This window comes from Lonchura striata, chromosome 13 (genome assembly GCF_050655825.1).
Source record: "Lonchura striata isolate lonStrDom1 chromosome 13, ASM5065582v1, whole genome shotgun sequence".
Taxonomy (NCBI): domain Eukaryota; kingdom Metazoa; phylum Chordata; class Aves; order Passeriformes; family Estrildidae; genus Lonchura; species Lonchura striata.
The window spans coordinates 2637503-2657410 of record NC_140715.1 but is presented as its reverse complement, the minus strand read 5'-3'; the positions used below and the strand labels follow the sequence as shown (position 1 = coordinate 2657410).

The 19908-nt window shown below is 45.3% G+C and overlaps 1 protein-coding gene across 1 annotated transcript; it reads right to left on the bottom strand.

Annotated features, from left to right (window-relative positions):
* Positions 1 to 4136: 4136 nt before the first annotated feature.
* NPM1 (nucleophosmin 1) lies at positions 4137 to 16084 on the bottom strand. The gene is made up of 11 exons (XM_021540044.4): positions 15961 to 16084; positions 15120 to 15199; positions 12179 to 12298; positions 11355 to 11448; positions 10521 to 10624; positions 10040 to 10101; positions 9540 to 9594; positions 8498 to 8587; positions 7551 to 7652; positions 5469 to 5543; positions 4137 to 4484 (listed from the first exon to the last, which is right to left on the bottom strand). The coding sequence occupies exons 1-11, from the start codon at positions 16022 to 16024 to the stop codon at positions 4446 to 4448; spliced, it is 885 nt and encodes a 294-aa protein (XP_021395719.1). The 5' UTR covers positions 16025 to 16084; the 3' UTR covers positions 4137 to 4445.
* Between the last annotated feature and the right edge of the window lie 3824 nt (positions 16085 to 19908).

Sequence of the window (19908 nt, the reverse complement as noted above, 5' to 3'; positions counted from 1 at the left end):
AGGAGGGTATTCCCTGTGCTACCTGCAAACGGGAGGACAAGTCAGGCCCCTTCAGGCACACCTGCAAATCCAGCATCACTTTTCCTGCACCCATCACACACACTCCAGTTCTCTGTGTTCACATTGAGAACCAGGCTCAGACAAAGCAATCTTTAATAAATACCAGATCACAAAACCTCCAAACCTCACTCAACACAATCAATTGCACTTGCTGTTGCTTGCCAGAACCTACTGCCCACTAGCCAAGGGCAGAAGTAAAGGCGCTGTGCTCCATCCAACACTGAGCTCCAAACCACCCCAATCTTTTGCAGCTTTTTTCTGACATTTCTAAGTAGGATCCAGTCTTTAACACCCTTTTTAGAATAAGGATCTAGGTGCTGGTTCCACAGAGAAGGAAGGAAAAGTTGAGAGTTTGGCTGCTAGTGAGTAATGGGACATGCAAAAGAGACAGGACATGGCTTGGGGTATCTGGGTAGGAGCATGAACTTAGCCCCTGAGGGACCGTCTGGGTGGCAAGGAGCCCAGAACCACCACCCATCCTGGCCCTGTTTTCCATTACCTCAGCCCACACACACTCCCACCCTCCTGCCAGCCATGCTTGAGTTGCTTCTCTCCAAAGGCTGCAAGAATTGCTGAGCACAGGCAAAGAGCCTTGCACTCATCACAGCCCCTGGATTCTGAAAAGCCACTCTGGCAGGTTTGCTGGCTCATAGGAGCAAAGAGAACCCCAGTGTGGGAGTCTGTTATTTTACAGTTTGTTCTTCTATAGTATGTTTTAATATTCCTTGATATAAGTTTGTAGTGGTTCATTCTCCATACCCCATTTGGCTTCCCTAATGGTTCAGTCCTGAGTTGTTTACCAGAGTTTTCCCCACCAAAATGTATGTTAATCCACATGTCAATCCACCTGTATACATCCCTTGTTCCGTTGTCTTATCCCTGTCTGTCAAAGATTGCACACTCCTTTGGCTCTGGAATGTTCTCTGTCTTTCATCCCTTCCTTGAAGCAGAATTGGATTGTGAGGTTTGCACCCTCCCCGTGTTGCCTTCTCCTGGAGAGCCCTTACCCTGCACCCCTCCCCTAATGCCATCCTGTTGCTCAAAGGTTGTGTCCTCCCCGTGTTCCCCCTACCCTTTAAAAGCAGTCCTTTCATGTTCAGATTTGTCACTTGCTCTGCCCCCCTTGGAGATTAAATCCTTGGAGACTCAGCCAAGTGTCCTTCCCTTATTCCTGTGCCTCGGCTTCCTCATGCTCTGCACCTCTGCTGCGCTCCCCACCCGCAGCGATCGCCGCCACCCGCGGCAGTGTCAGCAGAGACTCGGGAGCAGCCACCAGTGTCTGTCCTATAGCCACCTGTGTGTCTGTCCTACGGCCCCTCACATCTCTCCCCTCCGGCCCCTCGCAGGACAGCTCCTGGCCAGCCTCCATCCCGTGGCCACTGAGAGCCAGGCCCATCCCAGGATAGACCTAAGGTGGCCACAAACACTTCTCTTGAACACCCCTAGGAATAAGGCACAGACCGAGAGCTCCTAACAGGATGGTGTCCTTCTGTTATCACCTCTTCTGAAGTGAGATGCCAAGAGACACCAGAGACTTGGAGATCAAAGAGATCTATATGGAGCAGCTCTATATGCAGTGAACATAGCACGGTTGCACACACCCACTCAGCTGGGTGGCCTCCCCTTTGTCCCACACATGGGGACACCAGCTACCTGTTCACTGTAGGGAATGAAAAACTTGCAGAAGAAAATGAAATATGAAAAAAGCCGGAACAGACAGGATCTGCAACAGGAAAGGCAGCAGTAGGGGAAATTCACATACAAAGGAAAGGCACCGCTACCTGGAGAGGCATTTAATCATCCTGTAAAGAAGTCGTTTTCCCATCAGTGTTAGGAATAGCAATGCATTCGGCTGCAGAGCTCCACATCCTCAAATAAGCCATCCTCAAGGACCAGGATCATACAGACGATTAGAACCCTCAACACAGCTATCAAAACTCTATAGCTTTGTTGTCATCATTACCATGGCAAGAACATGTTTCAACTCTCATTCAAAAGCAGTACTTCAAAAACCTACACCTGGTATTTGTCTTTTCTTTTCAACAGGTATTTTCACATCTGAACTTATTTTAAAATCAAACTTCGAGGCTCTGTTCAAAGTGAACGAGCCGGCAGCTGCATGTGAACATCCAAGAGGATGCAGCTGCATCCAGTCATCAGATAGCCACTCCCAAAAGGAGCCAGGGTTTGGAGATGTGACCAGCACAACAGCAGAGGCAGGGAAAAGGACCCACGGCCAGAAGTGGGGCAGTGACCACCCCTCACTACTACATAAACTGGCAGAGAACAATGCAGGACCTAATCAGGGCCAATTATTTTTATGGTATGAGGGTGCCTCAAAGATGCCTCATGAGGTTCAACAGCAGCCTGACAACGACTTGACCTACATTATACCTCAGCACCAGCACAGCAACGATTTCCTCCAGAGCTGCCCGTACAGGCTCCACCTTCCCCCTGCAATGCTTGTGCAGAGCATGGCTGCACCCCAGAGCTGCACTGGTCAGTCACCTACAGACAACACCCTGGCTTTTCTTATAACTTTAGTAAGCAGAGTATTTTACTGGCTAGTAATTTCTTGCTGAAATTACTGTACAATTTTCACTTTTTTCAGCCAAAATTGAGGGCAATTTTGCTTAAATAAGCCTGTCTGTGCCATTAGCTCCGTTTCACCAGGGAAATCTGCTCTCACTTGTGAATATGACATCATCTATTGACATAACCCCACCAAAACAGGCGTTTCAAACCTGTTATACTCTGCCATTTCACATGCTGCAATTATACTCAAGCTTAAACAAATCTTTGACACAAGACTTGCACCATTTTGCTTGTCTACCATGCACTTCCCTTGACTTTTTTTTCCCAAAAGAACTATTTGCTTCTGGAGACTTGCACTTTCCATTGCAGCACCCAGGATCTCAACAATATGAACTAAGAGTTTTATAATAGCAAACAAAAAATCTGTGGCAATTGTACAAACAAATTGTTTACCTTACCTAAACAAACCGTAGAGAATGCTCAGAAGACCAGACCCCCAAGCCCAATTAGCACAAGCCAGTGCATGTTCACGTGTCCTGCAAAGCCACCTGCTACAGGACTGAAGTGTGCAAGTCCTTCAAGTGGGGAAAACTCAACCTGCTTTACTCAGGGGGTTTCCTGTTAGAATACAAGTCAGTAGTGTTAATTGACAAACACAGCAAGGATTAAAGCAGTTTGATAGTTACAACTGCTGCAATGTTTTCTGAGTATTCTTCCAGTCTCCGTTACTGGACACAAGATGGAAGAGTCATGCATTAAACTGACAGCATAGACCCAGGAGCCTTGAGGAGTCTCATCCTCAAGGCACACACATCCATGCTTCCCTTCACCTGAAAGCCCTTACAACCATTGATGCTCTTACTTCATGTTACAAGAATGGTCCAAAATATTAAGTCTGGCTCTGAGCATCACTTGTAGGCCAAGGAACTTGAAAGGACTTCCTGTTCGTCTAAGCTTTTGGATTTGTTGGAAATCAGTCTCAGCACTCCCAGGAATTTATCCACAGGCTCTGAACTCACTCAGCGAGCTCTCTCTCTAGGTACACCCTACAGCATTCAAGCTAATTCTTTCCACAAAATCCTCACAGGAGTCATTACGTGAGGCAGCCTCAGACTCTTCAGCTCCTCAGAGGAACAGCACAGCCAGCAAATCTCGGATCAGAAGTACTGCATTTTACAAGTGGAGTTCCAGGCCCTATAAACCCAGCAGCTAGAAACCATAAACCAAAGTGCAGTGAAGCAGGTCAGACACCGAGATGCAGGAAGGGCTGTTTGAGGCAATTATATAATTAGTGGTCACTTTCAGACAAAAACAATGCCCCACTTGCCACTTCAGTCTTCTTCCCAATCATCTGCTAAGTAGCTCCAAAGCTTATGGAACTGGAGTTGTTTTTGAAGCTGACAACACATGATAGTTTTTGTGTACTTGGTAAAAGGAAGCAACTAAAATACTCAAAGGTAGGTCCTCAGAGAACTTTAAAGTCCAATTATCTCTGGGTTCAGTATGCAGATTCCCCATATGCATAAAAAAAGAAACAATAGTACTTTATTAAAATACTAAATTTTATTTTTTCACATACATTTAGTCTCCCCACCATTTCCATTTGTCTGACCACCACCATGCCTTATCAAAACATTCCATACATACTTAAAATGAAGCTGAGGGTGGAGTCCTGTCTGTAAAAACCGAACAGGCATTTTGGACAACACATTCTTGGCAAGGTAATCTGGATGACATTTATCAGACACAGGAGGGAAAGCTCTTTCAGTATTTGTAAAAAGAACAGCCAAATAATGGTTACAGAAATAAGACTGCAGATTTTAATGAACTGTTTAAGCTGTTTTCTTTTCTTACAGAGTCTGTCTCCATTGCCAGAGAGCTTGAATGACCTGGAAGTGTACACAGAAAGTTAGAAATTGAAATCAATTTTTAAATATTATTTCTAGCTTACTATCACCACTTATTTAATAAAATACTGACAATAAATTATAACAGTACTAACAATAAATTATAAAAGTACATTCCTTTCAGAGAAAATCAAGTTGAAAGCATGACATTGGGTCCTTCTGCTAGAAGATTATTATTCACACTAGGTCACAATAGTAAGACTTCAGTGAAGATGAGTGAGATGATGGGTGTAGACCAGTGAGGCAAATACTGGCTGAACTCTGCCTACCCTGGCTAAAGCTACAGCAAGTCCAGTAGCTGAGGCTGTTTTTCAGCATTCCTTCAGGAACATATTAATTCGTCCATAGACAAGTTTACACCAAACCACTGAGGGAAGCAGGAAAGCACAAGCAATCCTGTCACTGCAAAACTAACTTGATGGAATTTTGATAGGGAAATCTACGACATATTTGCAGCTTAGTCTGTGTGAAGTAATAACTAATTCAGAAACTCGCTTCCTGGTATCACCTTTTGGCGTGTGCTCTTTTAAGAGCTGCGTTCATTCTGGGAGAGAAAGTGGCCAGAATGCCATAATCTCCATCACAAAACAGCTCCACCATCCCAGACACCCTCCCCAACAAAGGGCTGAACACCAGACTGGCTGAGGTGGCCAAATTCAGCAGCAAGGGAAACCACAGCTCATTTCCTTAACTAATATGGTGCCAAAAGGAAAATTCTGTGGGTTAAGTGAGCAAGAGATAATTTACCAACCATATAAAAGCTGGAAAAATGTAATAAAATATTAGCTTTCCAATCTTAGCCAACTAAAACCCTTAAAACCATTCCCATATATTTAACCTGAAGTATTGTTTGTGGTTTGCAACCCTTTAAAACAGTCCAAAGCTTGTAAAGACTAAGAAGTGGAAAAGAATCCCTAAGGTTATACAAGTTTTTGGACTTTATCAAGCTCTGATGAATTCCATTACCTTCTGGTCCTCCGTCCTGAAGCAATTCTTAACGTAGTTGGCAAATTTAGGCTCCAGCTTAGGAAGGGTAGTACCCTAGTAGGCAAACAAGCAAGCTTTAGGGTCTGCAGGTCATTTAATGCTTTTAATAAATAACCTATGATGCTGAAAACGCTTTGCAATACATGGAGTTTGAACTCACCTGGTGACTTCCCACACTAGTCTGCTTTAAACCATTTTAGGAAGCTTGTTTTTCTACCAAGCCCACATATTTGTCACAGAAGTGGCTACACACGGAATTGCTGTCCAAGATTCTTTGCTGATGCTGAAGAGCACAACAGCATTCACCACTTAAAATCATGTTGTTTGTAGTCAGTCCCATGCTACTCAGATAAATTAGAATTATATTTATGGACTCTTACTACAACACACAACCTGAGACCATCCCTTCACAAGCATGTTTTTAGCTTCAGCTCTCTAAAGCAAAACATTAACCTTACCTCCCACCTATCCTTTAAAATTCACTACTACTCAAATACATGATGTCTATTAATTTAAATAATTGTTCTAAAAACATTTCCTTGTAATCCCTGAATTGTCTTTGCACATGCTCAAATGTACAAGGCAGATTCAGTTAATAAATCATAAATATAGGTTTATCATCTTGTCTCCCAGTATCTCCAGGGAAAATAATACAGCATGCTATTTTAGGAAACACTGATTTTTTTTCCCCATGTCCCAAAAGAAATCCTTTCCAATTTCTCAAGTGAATCAGTTGAAATATCCCATGCCAATTAGGACAGCACACTTGGCTGTTCCCTACTAGACAGCATTTCCCAACAGCACTCTTCAGCCCCCGATAATGGATTTTAAAGCTCTTTTTGCCAGTTATCTGCTCTGCATGCTTCCCTCTGCACACGTCTACTGTGAGCAGCTCAGCCACTTGTGCTCACACTGCAGAAGTACCACTCATCACAGCTCCTCTGAGTCATTCCTAATACCACAGCAGCATCCAGGAGTTATTGTGACCCATCAGGATGGGCCCATCCATCCTGTCAGGCTCACAATCCAGGGCTGTGCATTTCCATCCTCATCACAGTCTGTCATTGATGATTCTGCATCCACCGTGTATTTAAACACTTCTGGTCTCATTTGCATGCCTGTAACAAAGCAGCCCCATCTAAGCAGAAGATGATCCTAATTCTTTAACTGACCTTTGTTTGCCATTGTATGGGTTAAAAAGTGTACTACACCTTGAATTTAAAAACCCCACCAGCAAACCAACATCAGTTCTGAGCCAGCCAAGTACTGCCATAGCCAGGCCCTCACTCCCATCTGCTTCAAGCAGAGAAGCAACTCAGAATGCCACCCTTGCTGGCACATGCACTTCAACCCTGGCTCAGGAGGAAAAGAATCACCTGCTACACCCAACCAGCATGCAACTGGATTTTCTATTTTATACTTAAATAGCTGCTAAGGACACTACTGATGTGTGTGACCACCAAGTGCTGGTCAAACCTGGTAACAACCAGAGCAAATAACTGCCCTGACACCTTAGAAGGGTGAAGCATCCACTGAAGGCAGACTCAACCCCAGAACCCTCCAGAAAACAAATGCTTTCAGGTCTGCAGCAGTGCATCAGTTCATACCACAATCATCTGTCTCCCTCTTCTGGAAGTTACTGAGCCTTACATGCATCAGGATACTGCTTCAAGACCAAGGCATTCCAATCACGTGAGGAACTCACTCCACTTTAGTAAACCGAAGTGTATATGCACTATTTAAGTCATCTTTACAATAAATATAACATAAGGGTTAGGTGAGTTTTTTTTTGTTTTTTTAATTTAAACAGAGACAGTTCACCAAGAAATACCAAATTGCTAATCAGCAATACTGGACAAATACAAAGTGGTTTTGTTTCTCATGAGTAGAAGCTTTTTTTTCCAAATGTGTTTTCATTTCTCTGAACTTCCAACATCAACACACACTCATAGCAACAGCACAGGAATCAGCAACATCCTAATCATTTCTTGAAACATCAAATTCTTCTCATCTGCAGACTTCTAAAAGTAAGGCTGAGAAACCTCATGTCCAAAGACTCACCTTATCTACAGACGCTTGCATTTTTGCTTTTATCTCCTCTAATGACAGAGGGACTTTTGGTGTTTTTGGAGTTAGAGTTTTATCCTTCTTGGAATCTGGAGTCTGAAAATGATTCATTTTATTAGCAACTTGAAAAGCTACAGAGAATATAAGATATATGTTATGTAACTAGCTATCGAACTGGTAAGTCCATATAGTTTTCAGAAAGGCACAAAACCTAAATTTATGCTTCCCACACATTCCTTAGAAGCATGAAAAACAATTTTCAAACCTAGAGTTATTATAGTCAGCATAACTGGTATCTTATGCTTCAGGGCAGGTGCCTCCACAGCTCTCTGAATAGAAATTAAACCAAAAATAGCCAAAATATTTAGTGATTCAGAGTTTACTCCACATCTGCAGCTAGATTAGGTCATGCTTTAAAAGGCACACCACCTGCAGTGCTTCTCAGATGCTGTCCTGCCATGGATCCCATGCTCATTCCTTTATGAACCTTCCTGTCATCATGTCCGAGTACATGCAGCAGAGAAGCTGCACAGGGAATCAGGAGACAGCATTAACAAGGAAGCTGCCAGTCCTGCAGTGGCTCATGGTCACGAGAGCCCCGTGGCAGCAGCAGCCTCCAGTGTTCTCCAGTGGAAACACACTTGGCAGTCACCCTCTTGTACAAGGTGCTGCACAAGAACAATAGATTTAGTGTTTCAAACCAAAGAATTAACAATACTCCCAAGGGACACTATGTCTGATTTCAGATCCTGACTGTTGTAGGTACGTACATACTGATCACTGAAGAGTTTCAGAAAGAACACCAAACAGTGAACAGTATCTTCAACATGCTTCATACCAAGATCTAAAAATCTAATTTGAATGTTAATATGCTGTTTGAAGTTCACATTAGGCAAGAAAACTAGAATAAACCTTTTTTTTACTCAGTTGTTTTCACTCACTTTTGATTTGGATGCTGGTGTGGATGGCTTAGAGTCTTTTCCATTCTGCTTTGCTTTCTGCATATTTTTTCCTGCAACCTCACGAACAGGCTGAAAAGCAAGCACACACACGTTCATTTGTCAAATAGGAAAACCTCTTGGTGCAGCACAATAACACACCCAAGGAAAGTCCTGTTACCTCATTCAGTGCTATCTTTTCTTTTTAGCACAATCATTACCTCATTAAGCATTACATCCAGAAATATTGTCTGGGATGTGCATGGGACATGACACCATACACGTATCTACGACACCCAGTCTAAAGCTCCTATATAAATCAAGGGACCATTTTGTTCAGTCACCCTAGATCATATCAGATGGCAGGAATCTGTTTCACTGTCTTCACCAGGCCGCCATGCACTATCACCCATGGTAATTCAGCAGAGACAGAGCAGCACATGCTGAAGCAAAAACATTAACTACCTGTTTTTAAACAGTAGGTATGAACACAAAAATTCAAGCCGAAGTACACAAGTGAGAACAAGAAAACGCCTCCCCCTTCTCCTGGGGCAGCTGCCATGCTGTGTGTTTACAGCAGCACCAGATGGCCCTGGAGGGCCGATGGAGATGGAACAGCCCCTCCTGGCACCTTCCTGCCTGCATTCAACCCTTCCCTGCAGCTCACACATTTACAGCCTCTTTTGCATCTGAAGTTGCTGAAAGCTCCTTTCCACAGCATGCAGGACTGGAATGCAAAGCAGAACCCTCTTTGAGCAGGATTTCATTTGCTGCTCAAAAGCCATCCAGGCCCACACCAGTCTGACAGCTGCATCTCTGTGCTGGTAAGACCCAGTCACCCCTTTGCAGCCAAAGAATAAAACATGGACTGGATGGGTGCATATTCACACTAAAGTGTTCTCACACCCTAATACAATTTCTTTACACAGACTGAGCTAAACCTAGCACATCCTCCATTCACACATTCCAGAGAGCTGTGTTAAAACTCACTGATTTAGGGCACTACATGCCCAAATACTATCATATCACAGTATTAGCCACTTACTTTCTTTATTGGTGCTTTAATTTCTTCCTCATCATCCTCTAAGTCATCCTCATCACTACAATTAAAAAGGAAATCACTCACCATAACTCAAGATCCACATTAGGAATTGATCTTCCCCCTCCCTCCCAATAAAATGTTTTATTCACAAAGAAAGCAAGCAATCTTTCCAAGTTTATACCTTAACACATAGCTAAGTGCTAGGGCAAGCACTACCTTTGAAGCAGTTAAATGCACTCCCTCCTCTTCAATACTCAAGGGATATATCCTAGGACTTCCACTACTGTTAGAAGTTAATGAGTAACAGGAAGCCCAGTATGACATATCTGAAGAACATTAATTTAGACAGCATTGTAGAGATAAAAAAGACAAGGATGCCTTTTCCCTAGCCAAGATACAGCTTTTTCACTTAGCATCCAGTTGTGTCACACAATTCATGTTCTGAAAGTTAGCCCTGTATAAATACATTATTGAAAATACATTAGAAAAACAGGAATACATACTCATCATCATCATCCTCATCTTCATCGTCATCCTCATCATCTTCTGCTAATTTTGGTTTTTTCTTTAAAAAAGAAAGTCTGTTAAGTGTTGATACCATTTTGTGGTAATAAATAGCAACTGCCATAGAAAACAACTGTGGCGTAAGTCCAAGGCTACTTTCCATCAATTTCGCTAAACCCAGGAAGTTAGGGCTGTGAAGTCCAAAGCTATTGACATATTCACTGCATAAGCTCTGAACATGTGAGCCTTTCCTCTATAGTCCAGCGCTTCAATCAGCATTTCAACTCTTGCTGTACTCTGAAATTTATACCAGAACCTGCAGTTACTGCAGGACACAGAATTTCCACAAAAGCAGTCGTTATATCTAATCCTTCAGCAAAATTTTGGGGATCTTCTGTATTTTATTCTTCCTCCTAGTGGCAGCACTAATACCAAACTAGAAGAAAATGCTGTGAACAAAGTGACTGCAAGTCCATATACCTGTGGTGTTTTAGGTCCTCCTCCACTTGCTGGTCTCTTTGCTGAAGCATTGACAATTTTTGAATCATCTTCCTCCTCATCTGATTCTGGTTCTTCTTCTAATGCTGATAAAACCACAGCAAAGTGTAAAAACCTCACCTCATTTAACAATATAAAGCAAGACTGCTAGTAAGAAACAAACAGCATCACCCACAACTAAGTAGGTTTGGTCTAGCTGAGGTGCTGAACTGACAGCAGGACGCTTCCCACTAGTGACCTAACCACTTACTAGGGGGTTTTCCAGCTGACTGAAGCAAGTGCTACTACAGGGAAATACAAACCAGCTGAACTACCACCCCACATACTGGTCAGAGCACTCTTCACACAGAACAGACAATAGAAAATCAAAAATAACATTTTCTCCATTCCTAAGGAGACACATTTGAAAACTAGTAGAAAGAAAGATCAAAGACAATTTCTTAAAGGAGAAGACTAGTCCTTGGTTACTTCAGTTAAAAAACAGAACTATTTCATGGGCAGCCTTCTCACACTCAGTTGATAAGCAGAAAGCCTACAGTAGGACACACACCAACACCCCCTTCAAAGGGGAGAAGTTAGAAACAAAACTGCAAGGATGATAAATACCCCTTTATCCATACAAACCAAGTGGCAAGGAAAAGCATGCAAACACTCCTCTCAACCTCTGCCCTAAAGCCACTTCATGCCAAGGATGCCCCTTTAATGTTCAGAGGGTCAGTACACTGAAAGCTCTGCTTGTGGCACCAGCTGTAAATCCTTTTAAGTCCTGCCGGTGCTGCCAGGCACCAGGACACAGCAGTGACCAGCCATACTTACCTACAAGGTGCTGACCACTGACGTAAACAGGCCCCGAACCACATTTCAACCTCAACACCACTGGCGGTGTGATCTCAAAGCCACCCAATGAAACCTGTGAGACACAGCAATGGCATTCAGTCAAATATTCCATGCAAAGTGTACTCAACAGACGCTCCACCCCAGTGTGAATGAGCACCAACAGCTGGAGACTCCATGGCTAACAGTTACTCCAAGTTCCCATTTAACAGAGTATCCTGCAAGTATTAGAGTCAACTCAGCGTCAATACGCCACACATAGGGGTTGACTACACTCGTTGCATATCCCAGTTAAAGCACACCAAGGCCAGACCAATACACATTTCCCACTAGCCCCAGCATTGTGTAGTTCTACTTTACGCTATCAGCAGCTGAGTCAAACTATATTGCAGATAGCAGAAATGACAACAAGGTGCTCTTTAACCATAGAGCAGCAATCATCTTCAGAGTAGCATTAAGAGCTTGGGACCTGCAGAAAAAACTAATTGTTCTCATCACAGTTTTAGAGGAAGCAATACAACCTAAGTGTGCAGTCTAGGCATCTGCTTGCATATGGCTAGACTTGTCTATATATAAATGCCATGAATAATTACTATTGCTTAAAAAGTGTAATTTGAGCATGTCAGTTATCTCCACTCGTCTCAAGTACTCTACTAGGCACAAAAAATATGCATTTACTACATCTAGTAAAAGAGACACTTCTCTGAACAGACTGCAGTTTCACTGAAGTTCATCTGACCCCATTTCTAAATTTCTTCTCACGAGGGACCAAATTTACAGTAGATTCTCTAAGCTTCTGTACTTACTGTAGGCTGCACTGACATTTTCAGAGATGCCAGTACTACTTTAGTAGGGTTGCCTTCATAGTCCAGTGCTTCTGCTTCTACAATGTGTAATTCGTCTTTGGCTCCAGCTCCTAAAGTAACCTGTGAAGTCAAGAATAGGACACAGTCTGAGCATCCCGAATATTTTAAAATCTTCTAAATTCCATTCACCGGAATAACTCCATTCATTGTTCTGCATAAATTAATACTAAAATTTGCATTTCTGTCTACGAATTATTTCATCAGACTCCATCCCAATCTGACACCCTTTCTCCACAACACTGAAACTTCCAAGGGGCACCTTCAGGCATATTTTGATGACAGTGAAATCAGGTCACTTGCTCATGGATCACTGCACCAAAGAGGCAGTGACAAGTTCAGTCAGGTCTACAGCTGGTCCAAGGAAAGTATAAACACATAATCTCCTCTACCGAATCACACCTATAGCTTTCCCCCTCCTGGCACATGTTATCTGCCAATTGCTTCCTTTTACCACACTGTGCACCTTTTGCTTACTTGATGTTCACTGAGGACTCAAGTCCAACAGCAGCTTAGTTGAATACAGATTTATGCACATGCCTTTTGTTGTAATTCATCATGGACTGAGAATTGCTGTCCCAAGGCATTTCTAAACTTAAGTGCCTGGATCCCTTACTCAGAGTATGAGAAGAGTGTTACGAGTTTCAAAACTCATAGCTGCAAGGAGACAAGTGACAGACAGTGGTCAGGCCAGAAATTCCAGTTCACTGATCCTTGGGCCTCTCAGACAGGACTATGTGCAGAAGATGTGAAAACCACAAATCCTTCATACTACAACTATTCCCAACAGCAGTGCACAAAGGCTCTGTGTTTCCTTTCCTGAAACCCCTCACAAGAAATCTTTCCAACCCCCACAGGAGATGTAGGTGTGAACACTTCAGGCAGAGGCACGGAAGTTTCCATTCTTCAAGAGCTGAGCTTTAATGAGACTGTAATTGTCCAGATTTAGATGTATCAGACTGAAGGCTGGAAAACAGAACACTGGATTCACTACTGGCAAATTTTGTTATTAGCAATTCAAAGAGGTGAAATTGCAGCTCTGATCTCACCTCTCAAATGTGCTGTCAACAACACTGAATTGCTCAGCTAGTGGGACAAAAATTTTAGTGCATACCCTGTCATTTGCCCTAGTTTAATACTATAGCAGTTATTTGTGATTTATTTCTCTGTGTTTGGCAAGCATCCATGCCTGTGCTTTAACTTCTATATTGAAGGAATGCACACCAAATAGGTGATGAATCAGTGACCATCCCTATACACAACTGTCATTAGTAAGACATTTACAGAAACTCATGGCACTTTTACCTCCTACATTTATCCACCTCTTTTCCCTTTTACCCTTTTCTTCCCATCTTGCTGTACCTCATGCCCAAGTCCCCCACTGCATTTGTATTTTAACACTGTCTTTACTCATCTAGGCTTTTATCGGGAGCATAGACCAGCCCGCAGGTTTTTGCCGCCTTTACCTTTTTTTAAGTCCTTCCTCTACTCAACAAGGTCTTTTGTTTAAACCATGTCTGAGACCCTCCAAGTATCTTAAACATTTCCTAGTTTGTCCTTTGGTATCTTAACCCTTTCTCCAGTGCATCATCCCTTTTTATTCTATGAAAAGAAGTTACTGACAGAAGATTAATTCCCCCCACAAGCCTAGCAACAAAGTAGTGGTGAGGATTGATCTGCTTCATCCATCTGTACAACATCAGAAGAAATGCTACAATTAATTTTGAAAGTATAAATAGAAAAGGAACTCTTGAGTAAAACAATACAATTTAAGTATCACTAATTTTGGCTATGTAACAAATATTCAGATACAAGAAATCTGCATGTGGACTTGCCCTATACATTGCTATGTTCTTCCATCAAAAGGAATTGTAATTAACAACAAATTACTCTTTGTCAAGTCCAGGCTGTACTTTTCATAATATAGTATGGAAAACACATGACTCACATAAAAAAAAGAAGTGTTTTAAGTAACACCATTAAGTGTTTGGAGATACTCATTATGCAAGTGACCTCCAGGAATCAATTCTCCTGTAGGAATTAGTCAACAATTTTAAGACTTTCTTCTTCCAGGCATCAAAGCATTTCCTTGCATTTAAATAAACACAGGAACATGCCATGAAGATGCTACAACTCTTTAATTTCTTGACGGCTAAGACAGTGCACATTATTGATTTGCTACCCAAAAAAAACATGATCAGCCAAGAACAAAAGCCTTGAAATATTGTGTCTGACTTGTGTGGCCTCAGGAAGCTCCAAGGACCCACCCAAGAACTCCTGGGAGTCTGCTAGATGAATTATCTGAATGAAAGATGGGGCTTCCCAGTTACATCCTTGGAAAGGCCAAACCAAGGACAGTAAGTCAAAACATAAACCTTCTGCTGTCTAATTTAGATTTACTTATTATCTGCTTCTGGGAAAGAGAGAGTTAGAGTCAGCTTATGGAACACACTGAAATGGTTTTCAAAATCAGGTTTATAGTAGTCCACAAGAGTGTGCCTATGTATGACTCTTACACATCTATCTTTCTCCCTCTGCTCCTGTAGCATCTGCATTATTTACCTTAGGGATGCCTCATGTATAGCCTAAATTCTCAATTTAGCAGATATTTACTAGCTAACTGTAAGTTGATTTTTAACGTTTTCCAGCCTTGCATTTGTTTGCTGTGAATGAAACATCAGTGAAGAAATGTTTTCAATACAGAAAATATCTGAAATTACAGAATATGCCCCACTGCTAGTAAGAGATGTTTACTTTATACAGATTTACATATCAATTATCACCTGAATTATGTTTGGAGAAATAAATGACACGTTAAAAAACACACCATCACAGCACACCAGTATATTTAAATGGAAAGCAAAAAAAAACAAACACTACTTGCCGTTCTTAGTGACAACTGATGTTCGTTTTCTTCATCATCTACTTTGAACTGAAACTCCTTATCTGCTTTAAGCTCGCAGCCTGTAAAACAATCCAATTATAAGCCTCCTGCTTTATTTAAAACAGCATTACTTGGCAGCTTGCTGCTCCCAGGCCGCGTACTCGCAGGGAAGTAGCGGCACGCTGCGGGCACGCAAGGAGCGGAACACGTGGGGTGAAGAAAACCCCGCGCGAGTGCGCGGCCTGCTGGCGGCCACGCAGCTCCCCGCACGGCCCGGTTAAACCCAGCAGCTTCCAGAGCATCCCCGCCCAGCGTCCGCCGCGGTGCCCGGGACGATGGCACCTCCGGAACCGCCGCCGTGGCGGCCGGGCCTGCCCCGGAGCAGCAAGGCGCGCGCGGCCGCGGCGCTCCACGTGCTCCGCCTCCGGCCGCGCTGCCACGTGCTCCGCGGGCGCTGCCGGGACGCCGCATCCTTAGGAACGGCGGGACACACCGCGAACAAAGCGCGGAACAGAGCGCGACGGGCCCCGCCACGTGCGGGCCGCGCGCCACGTGCGGAGTGCGCGGAAGCGGCCGCCGCACGCCCCCGGCCCCGCCCGAGCCCCCGGCCCCGGCCGAGCCCCCGGCCGAGCCCCCGGCCCCGCCCGAGCCCCCGGTCCCGCCCGAGCCCCCGGCCCCGCCCGAGCCCCCGGTCCCGCCCGAGCCCCCGGCCCCGCCGCGCGCGCGGAGCGGAGGCGCTCGGCCGGCACAGGCCGCGGCCCCGCACGGCGCTCGGCCCCGGGGCCTGCGGGGGCGACGGGGCCAGCGGGCCCCAGGAAAGCGTGGCCGCGGCGAGCGTTACCGAAGAGGAAGGTCTGCGGGCGCAGGGGGCCCATGCTCTCCATGTCCATGGCGCTGTCCTCCATCGCGGGGCTGGGGCACGACCGACCGGGAACACTACGCTTCGGGTGGACGCGCACTAAAGGAAGCCTCGCGCCCGCCCACTCGCTGATATAGCCTCGTGTTCTCGCGAGAGCCGCGCGCTGGGCCCGTCCCTCGGCGCCCCGCGCCGCCCCTGCGCACGCACGCTGACGGTGGTCGCGCGCGGGCCGCCAGGGGGCGGGGCCGTGGCCGTGGCCGTGGCCGTGGCCGTGGCCGTGGCCGTGGCCGTGTGAGGGGCCGAGCCCGCCGCGCCCGCAGGGCCCGCGGCCGCCGCCGGGGAGCCGCGGGGAGCCGCGCCACACGTGGGGCAGAGCCGTGGGTGCGGACCGCAGCGTTCCGCTCCCGGCCGCGCAGCACGCGCGGACAGCGAAGGGGCGCGGCCGCGGCCCGGGCCCGGCTCAGAGCTTGCAGCCGCGCCGGCCCGAGCGGCTCCCCGGCCGCAGAGCCGTGCTGCGGTGCAACGCGCCCTGCTCGCTCTGTGGCGGCAGCTGGCTGCTGCTGCCATCTCTGACTAAAATCATACAGGAACGAAAGCAGCTCCCTTCCTGTGCGTTGCCTGTCAGGATGGGCTCCCATCCCGAGCTACTGCTCCCTGCGCCACTGGCTCTGAAGGCCAGGGACAACAACACTCTGGGAACCTCCTTTTCAGCTGGCGGATGATGGGGGCAAACCACTTTTTAATGTGAAATTAGCGCACGGGGAAAGCTGTCACAACAAAGCTAAAAGTTCTAGGGTTATTTTATACGTAGATCTACTAGTCCTGGAAGCACTTGTTTGCCACCGTGGTGGGAGCCCATCACTGCCCCTGGGCTGGGTTCATCATCCACACATCCCAGGCCATCGTGTCCTGGGGCTGATCTGCACAAGGGTCACTTGTGTACTAATCTCACACTTACCTGAACACTTACTCTGCAAAAATAAAAGTTTATAGGCTCTTGGTGCTCTTACCTCCCTTCTGATTTGAAATGTGTAACTTGTAGAGTTACCTTCATTGGAATTCATAAAGGATCAACATTAAATGATGCTGCTGAAAATGAGACAAACTGAAGAATAACTGGCACAATGGGAAAATGAAACTTACGCTGTCAAAGACTCCCCTTCCTCGCTCTTCCATGAAGCTGGCCCCTTTGCAAACAGCAAATGCAGTTCCACAGGATACACATGGTTTCACCAGGATATGATCCCCTACCATCCTATTAACATTAGGGCAGGCTGTCCACTGAGGTGTTTCTGGTGGTTGCCACAGGCTGACCAAAATTCAATAATAGTTAAATTGTGTGTGAAAACAAGGTACAGGAATAAATTGGAGCACAGTTTAGCATATGAGTGAGGATGGATATTCTGTGATTCTGTGATTTACTCCCCTTAAAGTCTCACAAGGAACCAGAGAACAAACAGTGTTTATTTCATTTTCTAACATTTGGTTTGGTTAATTTCTTATTACCTTTACGAAGTAATTACTGCTGGGTAGGAAGAGTGGCAACTATGGGAAAATAGTTGCCACTATAGATACACCCTCAGCTGCCCTAAGATACGCCCAGGGATCTGTGGAGCAGCAGAGGCAGAAATTCCAACAAGTGCAGTGGCTGGTGTCCCTGGCAGAGAGAGACATCATTAACTGATCAGACATCTCAGCCTTAAAAGCTGCAAAGATGCAGATAAGGCATTTGTTTGGGCTGGATTGAAAATGGGAACTATTATCTAAATTTCAAATGAAGTTATGGCATGAGCCAGATGTCAGACTGGAGCTGGAAGGTGAATCCTACACAGTAATAGTGGAAGGGAGTGAATTGCATTTACCTGTAGTGCCAGCAGGAGGACATGGCTGCTGGCCAAAGCCACCAAAAGTCCTGCCCCGCAGGGCACTGAGCAGCTCACAAACTGCAGCTCCAGAAGTCCACCTGGGTCTGCTGAAGGGAACAGTGGAACCACAGCAGATTCTCCTGTCTGCAGAGTCACGTTCAATACAATTACAGTCTTCCTTTATGGAGGAAATAAATGTGGGAGGAACACACACAGAGAAGAAAAGCAGGGGTAGGAAGTAGGAGATATATGCTTACTGTGTCTCATTTGGCTCCATAGGGATTTAGAAGGGTTGTCATATATCATGACATTTATTATTTCTGCCATGGTACTACGATGAGAAGTCCATTACAATATCGATCATTTTATTTTGCTTGGCTCTGTGCTGTGTAATACTCGGCATGGCAGAAAAGGCTTACAAGTGATTTAGAAACAGCCATACAGGGACAACTAGGAGAAAATCAGAACTTTGCTTAATGGAATTCTCTTTTTAGTGAACATGTACAAAATTCAGGAAATTTTATGTTGAGCATGATTAAAACCACAGTGCAGTTGTAATCAAACGATCAGAAGGTATAGAGACAGTAAAGATTTCCTATGCAATCTTAATTTCCATGCTGACGTAATGAAATAATCTTCAGCTGCCCTAGCCCATGGCTGTCACATAGCCTCTCCACTGGCCTCCCCCGCCCTTCACTAGTCAACAGTTTCTGTCCCAGGGCCAAAATCTTAACTGGCATCAAAACACCATTCTTGATCTCAAAAAAAGATCACTTGCACACCAGAAAATCCAAGTATTTCACTTTAGCCTGAAAGAACTGCATATTGCTGTCCCCAGATAGGGCAGCAAGAGGCAGGTGTTGGCTTTCCTGGTCCCATGAGCTGGGGCAGCAGCAGGAGCAATGTGCTGTCTAGGCACTGCAGGGGCAGCATGGACAGAGCCGCCTGGCTGGGTGCCAGCTGAACACCCTGAACACAGGTGAGAACTGCATCTCCTGGGGCTGCTTTGGGAGGATTTGACCTTGCATTTGTAATTTCCCTTCACCTCCAGGCTGGTTTGCAGCCAGCGCAGGACAAGGAGCTGGGATGGAGGGACCATCCTTACCTGGTTGTCTTCTTTCTTACCCACAATCTGCTTTTTGCTGCTGAACCTGCTGTAAGTAGCACTGGAAGTTTTCTCCATCTTCCCTCTTTCTGTAGTGCCTATTCCGTCCCCAGCTTTGCCTGTAGCATATTACTCATGCAGAGCAGCATAAAGAGCTGTATCAGAAGGTCCTTCAGCACCAAAGAATGCTGCATAAGGGAAGCAGAGGGAGTCTGGTGCCCCAGCTTCTGCTTATGGCAGCACAAGCCGGTGCTGCTCCATCTCTTCTATGGTTTTGCATAAAGCTTTGAGAGGATTCTTCTCCTATTAAGGCCCAGTTTCAGACATACAATTGTAAAAGAGAGGAATGGCAGGTGAGCCAGGATATCCACAGGGGAGGCACTCAGGTATTGCAGTGATGAAATGAAGTAAGGTTACACAGATAGATTACAGGTGTCAGTGTCCACAACAGTAAAAATTAAGATAGCCTGAAATGTCTCTATTTTTTTTTTCTTTTTTCTTTAAATATTCAGTACAGAATAGCCTCTAGGTCCTGGCCATGACCCTTCCTGGCTATTGCAAAAATTAACACTGTCCTGACTGAAACTGGGAGAAAAATCAGGATACTTTAAAACTTTGTGTGTCCTGCAGGTCTCAAAGGTGAGGCCACTTCCCAGTAGGAGGAGTAGGAGTTTGGAGTTGGTGGGGCTGGCATGGGTCAGGAAGGGGGTGGCAGCAGAGATCTCCATCAGGCATGTGTCTGTAAGGCTGGCAAGGCAGACTGCACCTAACATCCTCTCCCCAGCGATGCCAGCTGCCCTTGTGCCACGAGCCACGACTCCCCTTGCAATATCATTTGCTGCTGTGTGCTGAAGCTATACCTGCTGCCAGCCCATGGCACTGCTCTGCTTGTTACACTCCATGAGCTTGATCCCAAAACAATGTTCTGCATCACTGCCAGGGTACATGAGTTCTGCTGAG

What these genes read in the sequence shown, in the direction of transcription:
- NPM1 (XM_021540044.4), bottom strand. Translation starts at nt 16,024, where the DNA reads ATGGAGGACAGCGCCATGGACATGGAGAGCATGGGCCCCCTGCGCCCG. An exon ending in AAATGTCAGTGCAGCCTACA is followed by an intron (nt 11,449 to 12,178) that starts GTAAGTACAGAA and finishes TGTGTCTCACAG; the next exon opens with GTTTCATTGGGTGGCTTTGA. An exon ending in CAGTGGTCAGCACCTTGTAG is followed by an intron (nt 10,625 to 11,354) that starts GTAAGTATGGCT and finishes TGGTTTTATCAG; the next exon opens with CATTAGAAGAAGAACCAGAA.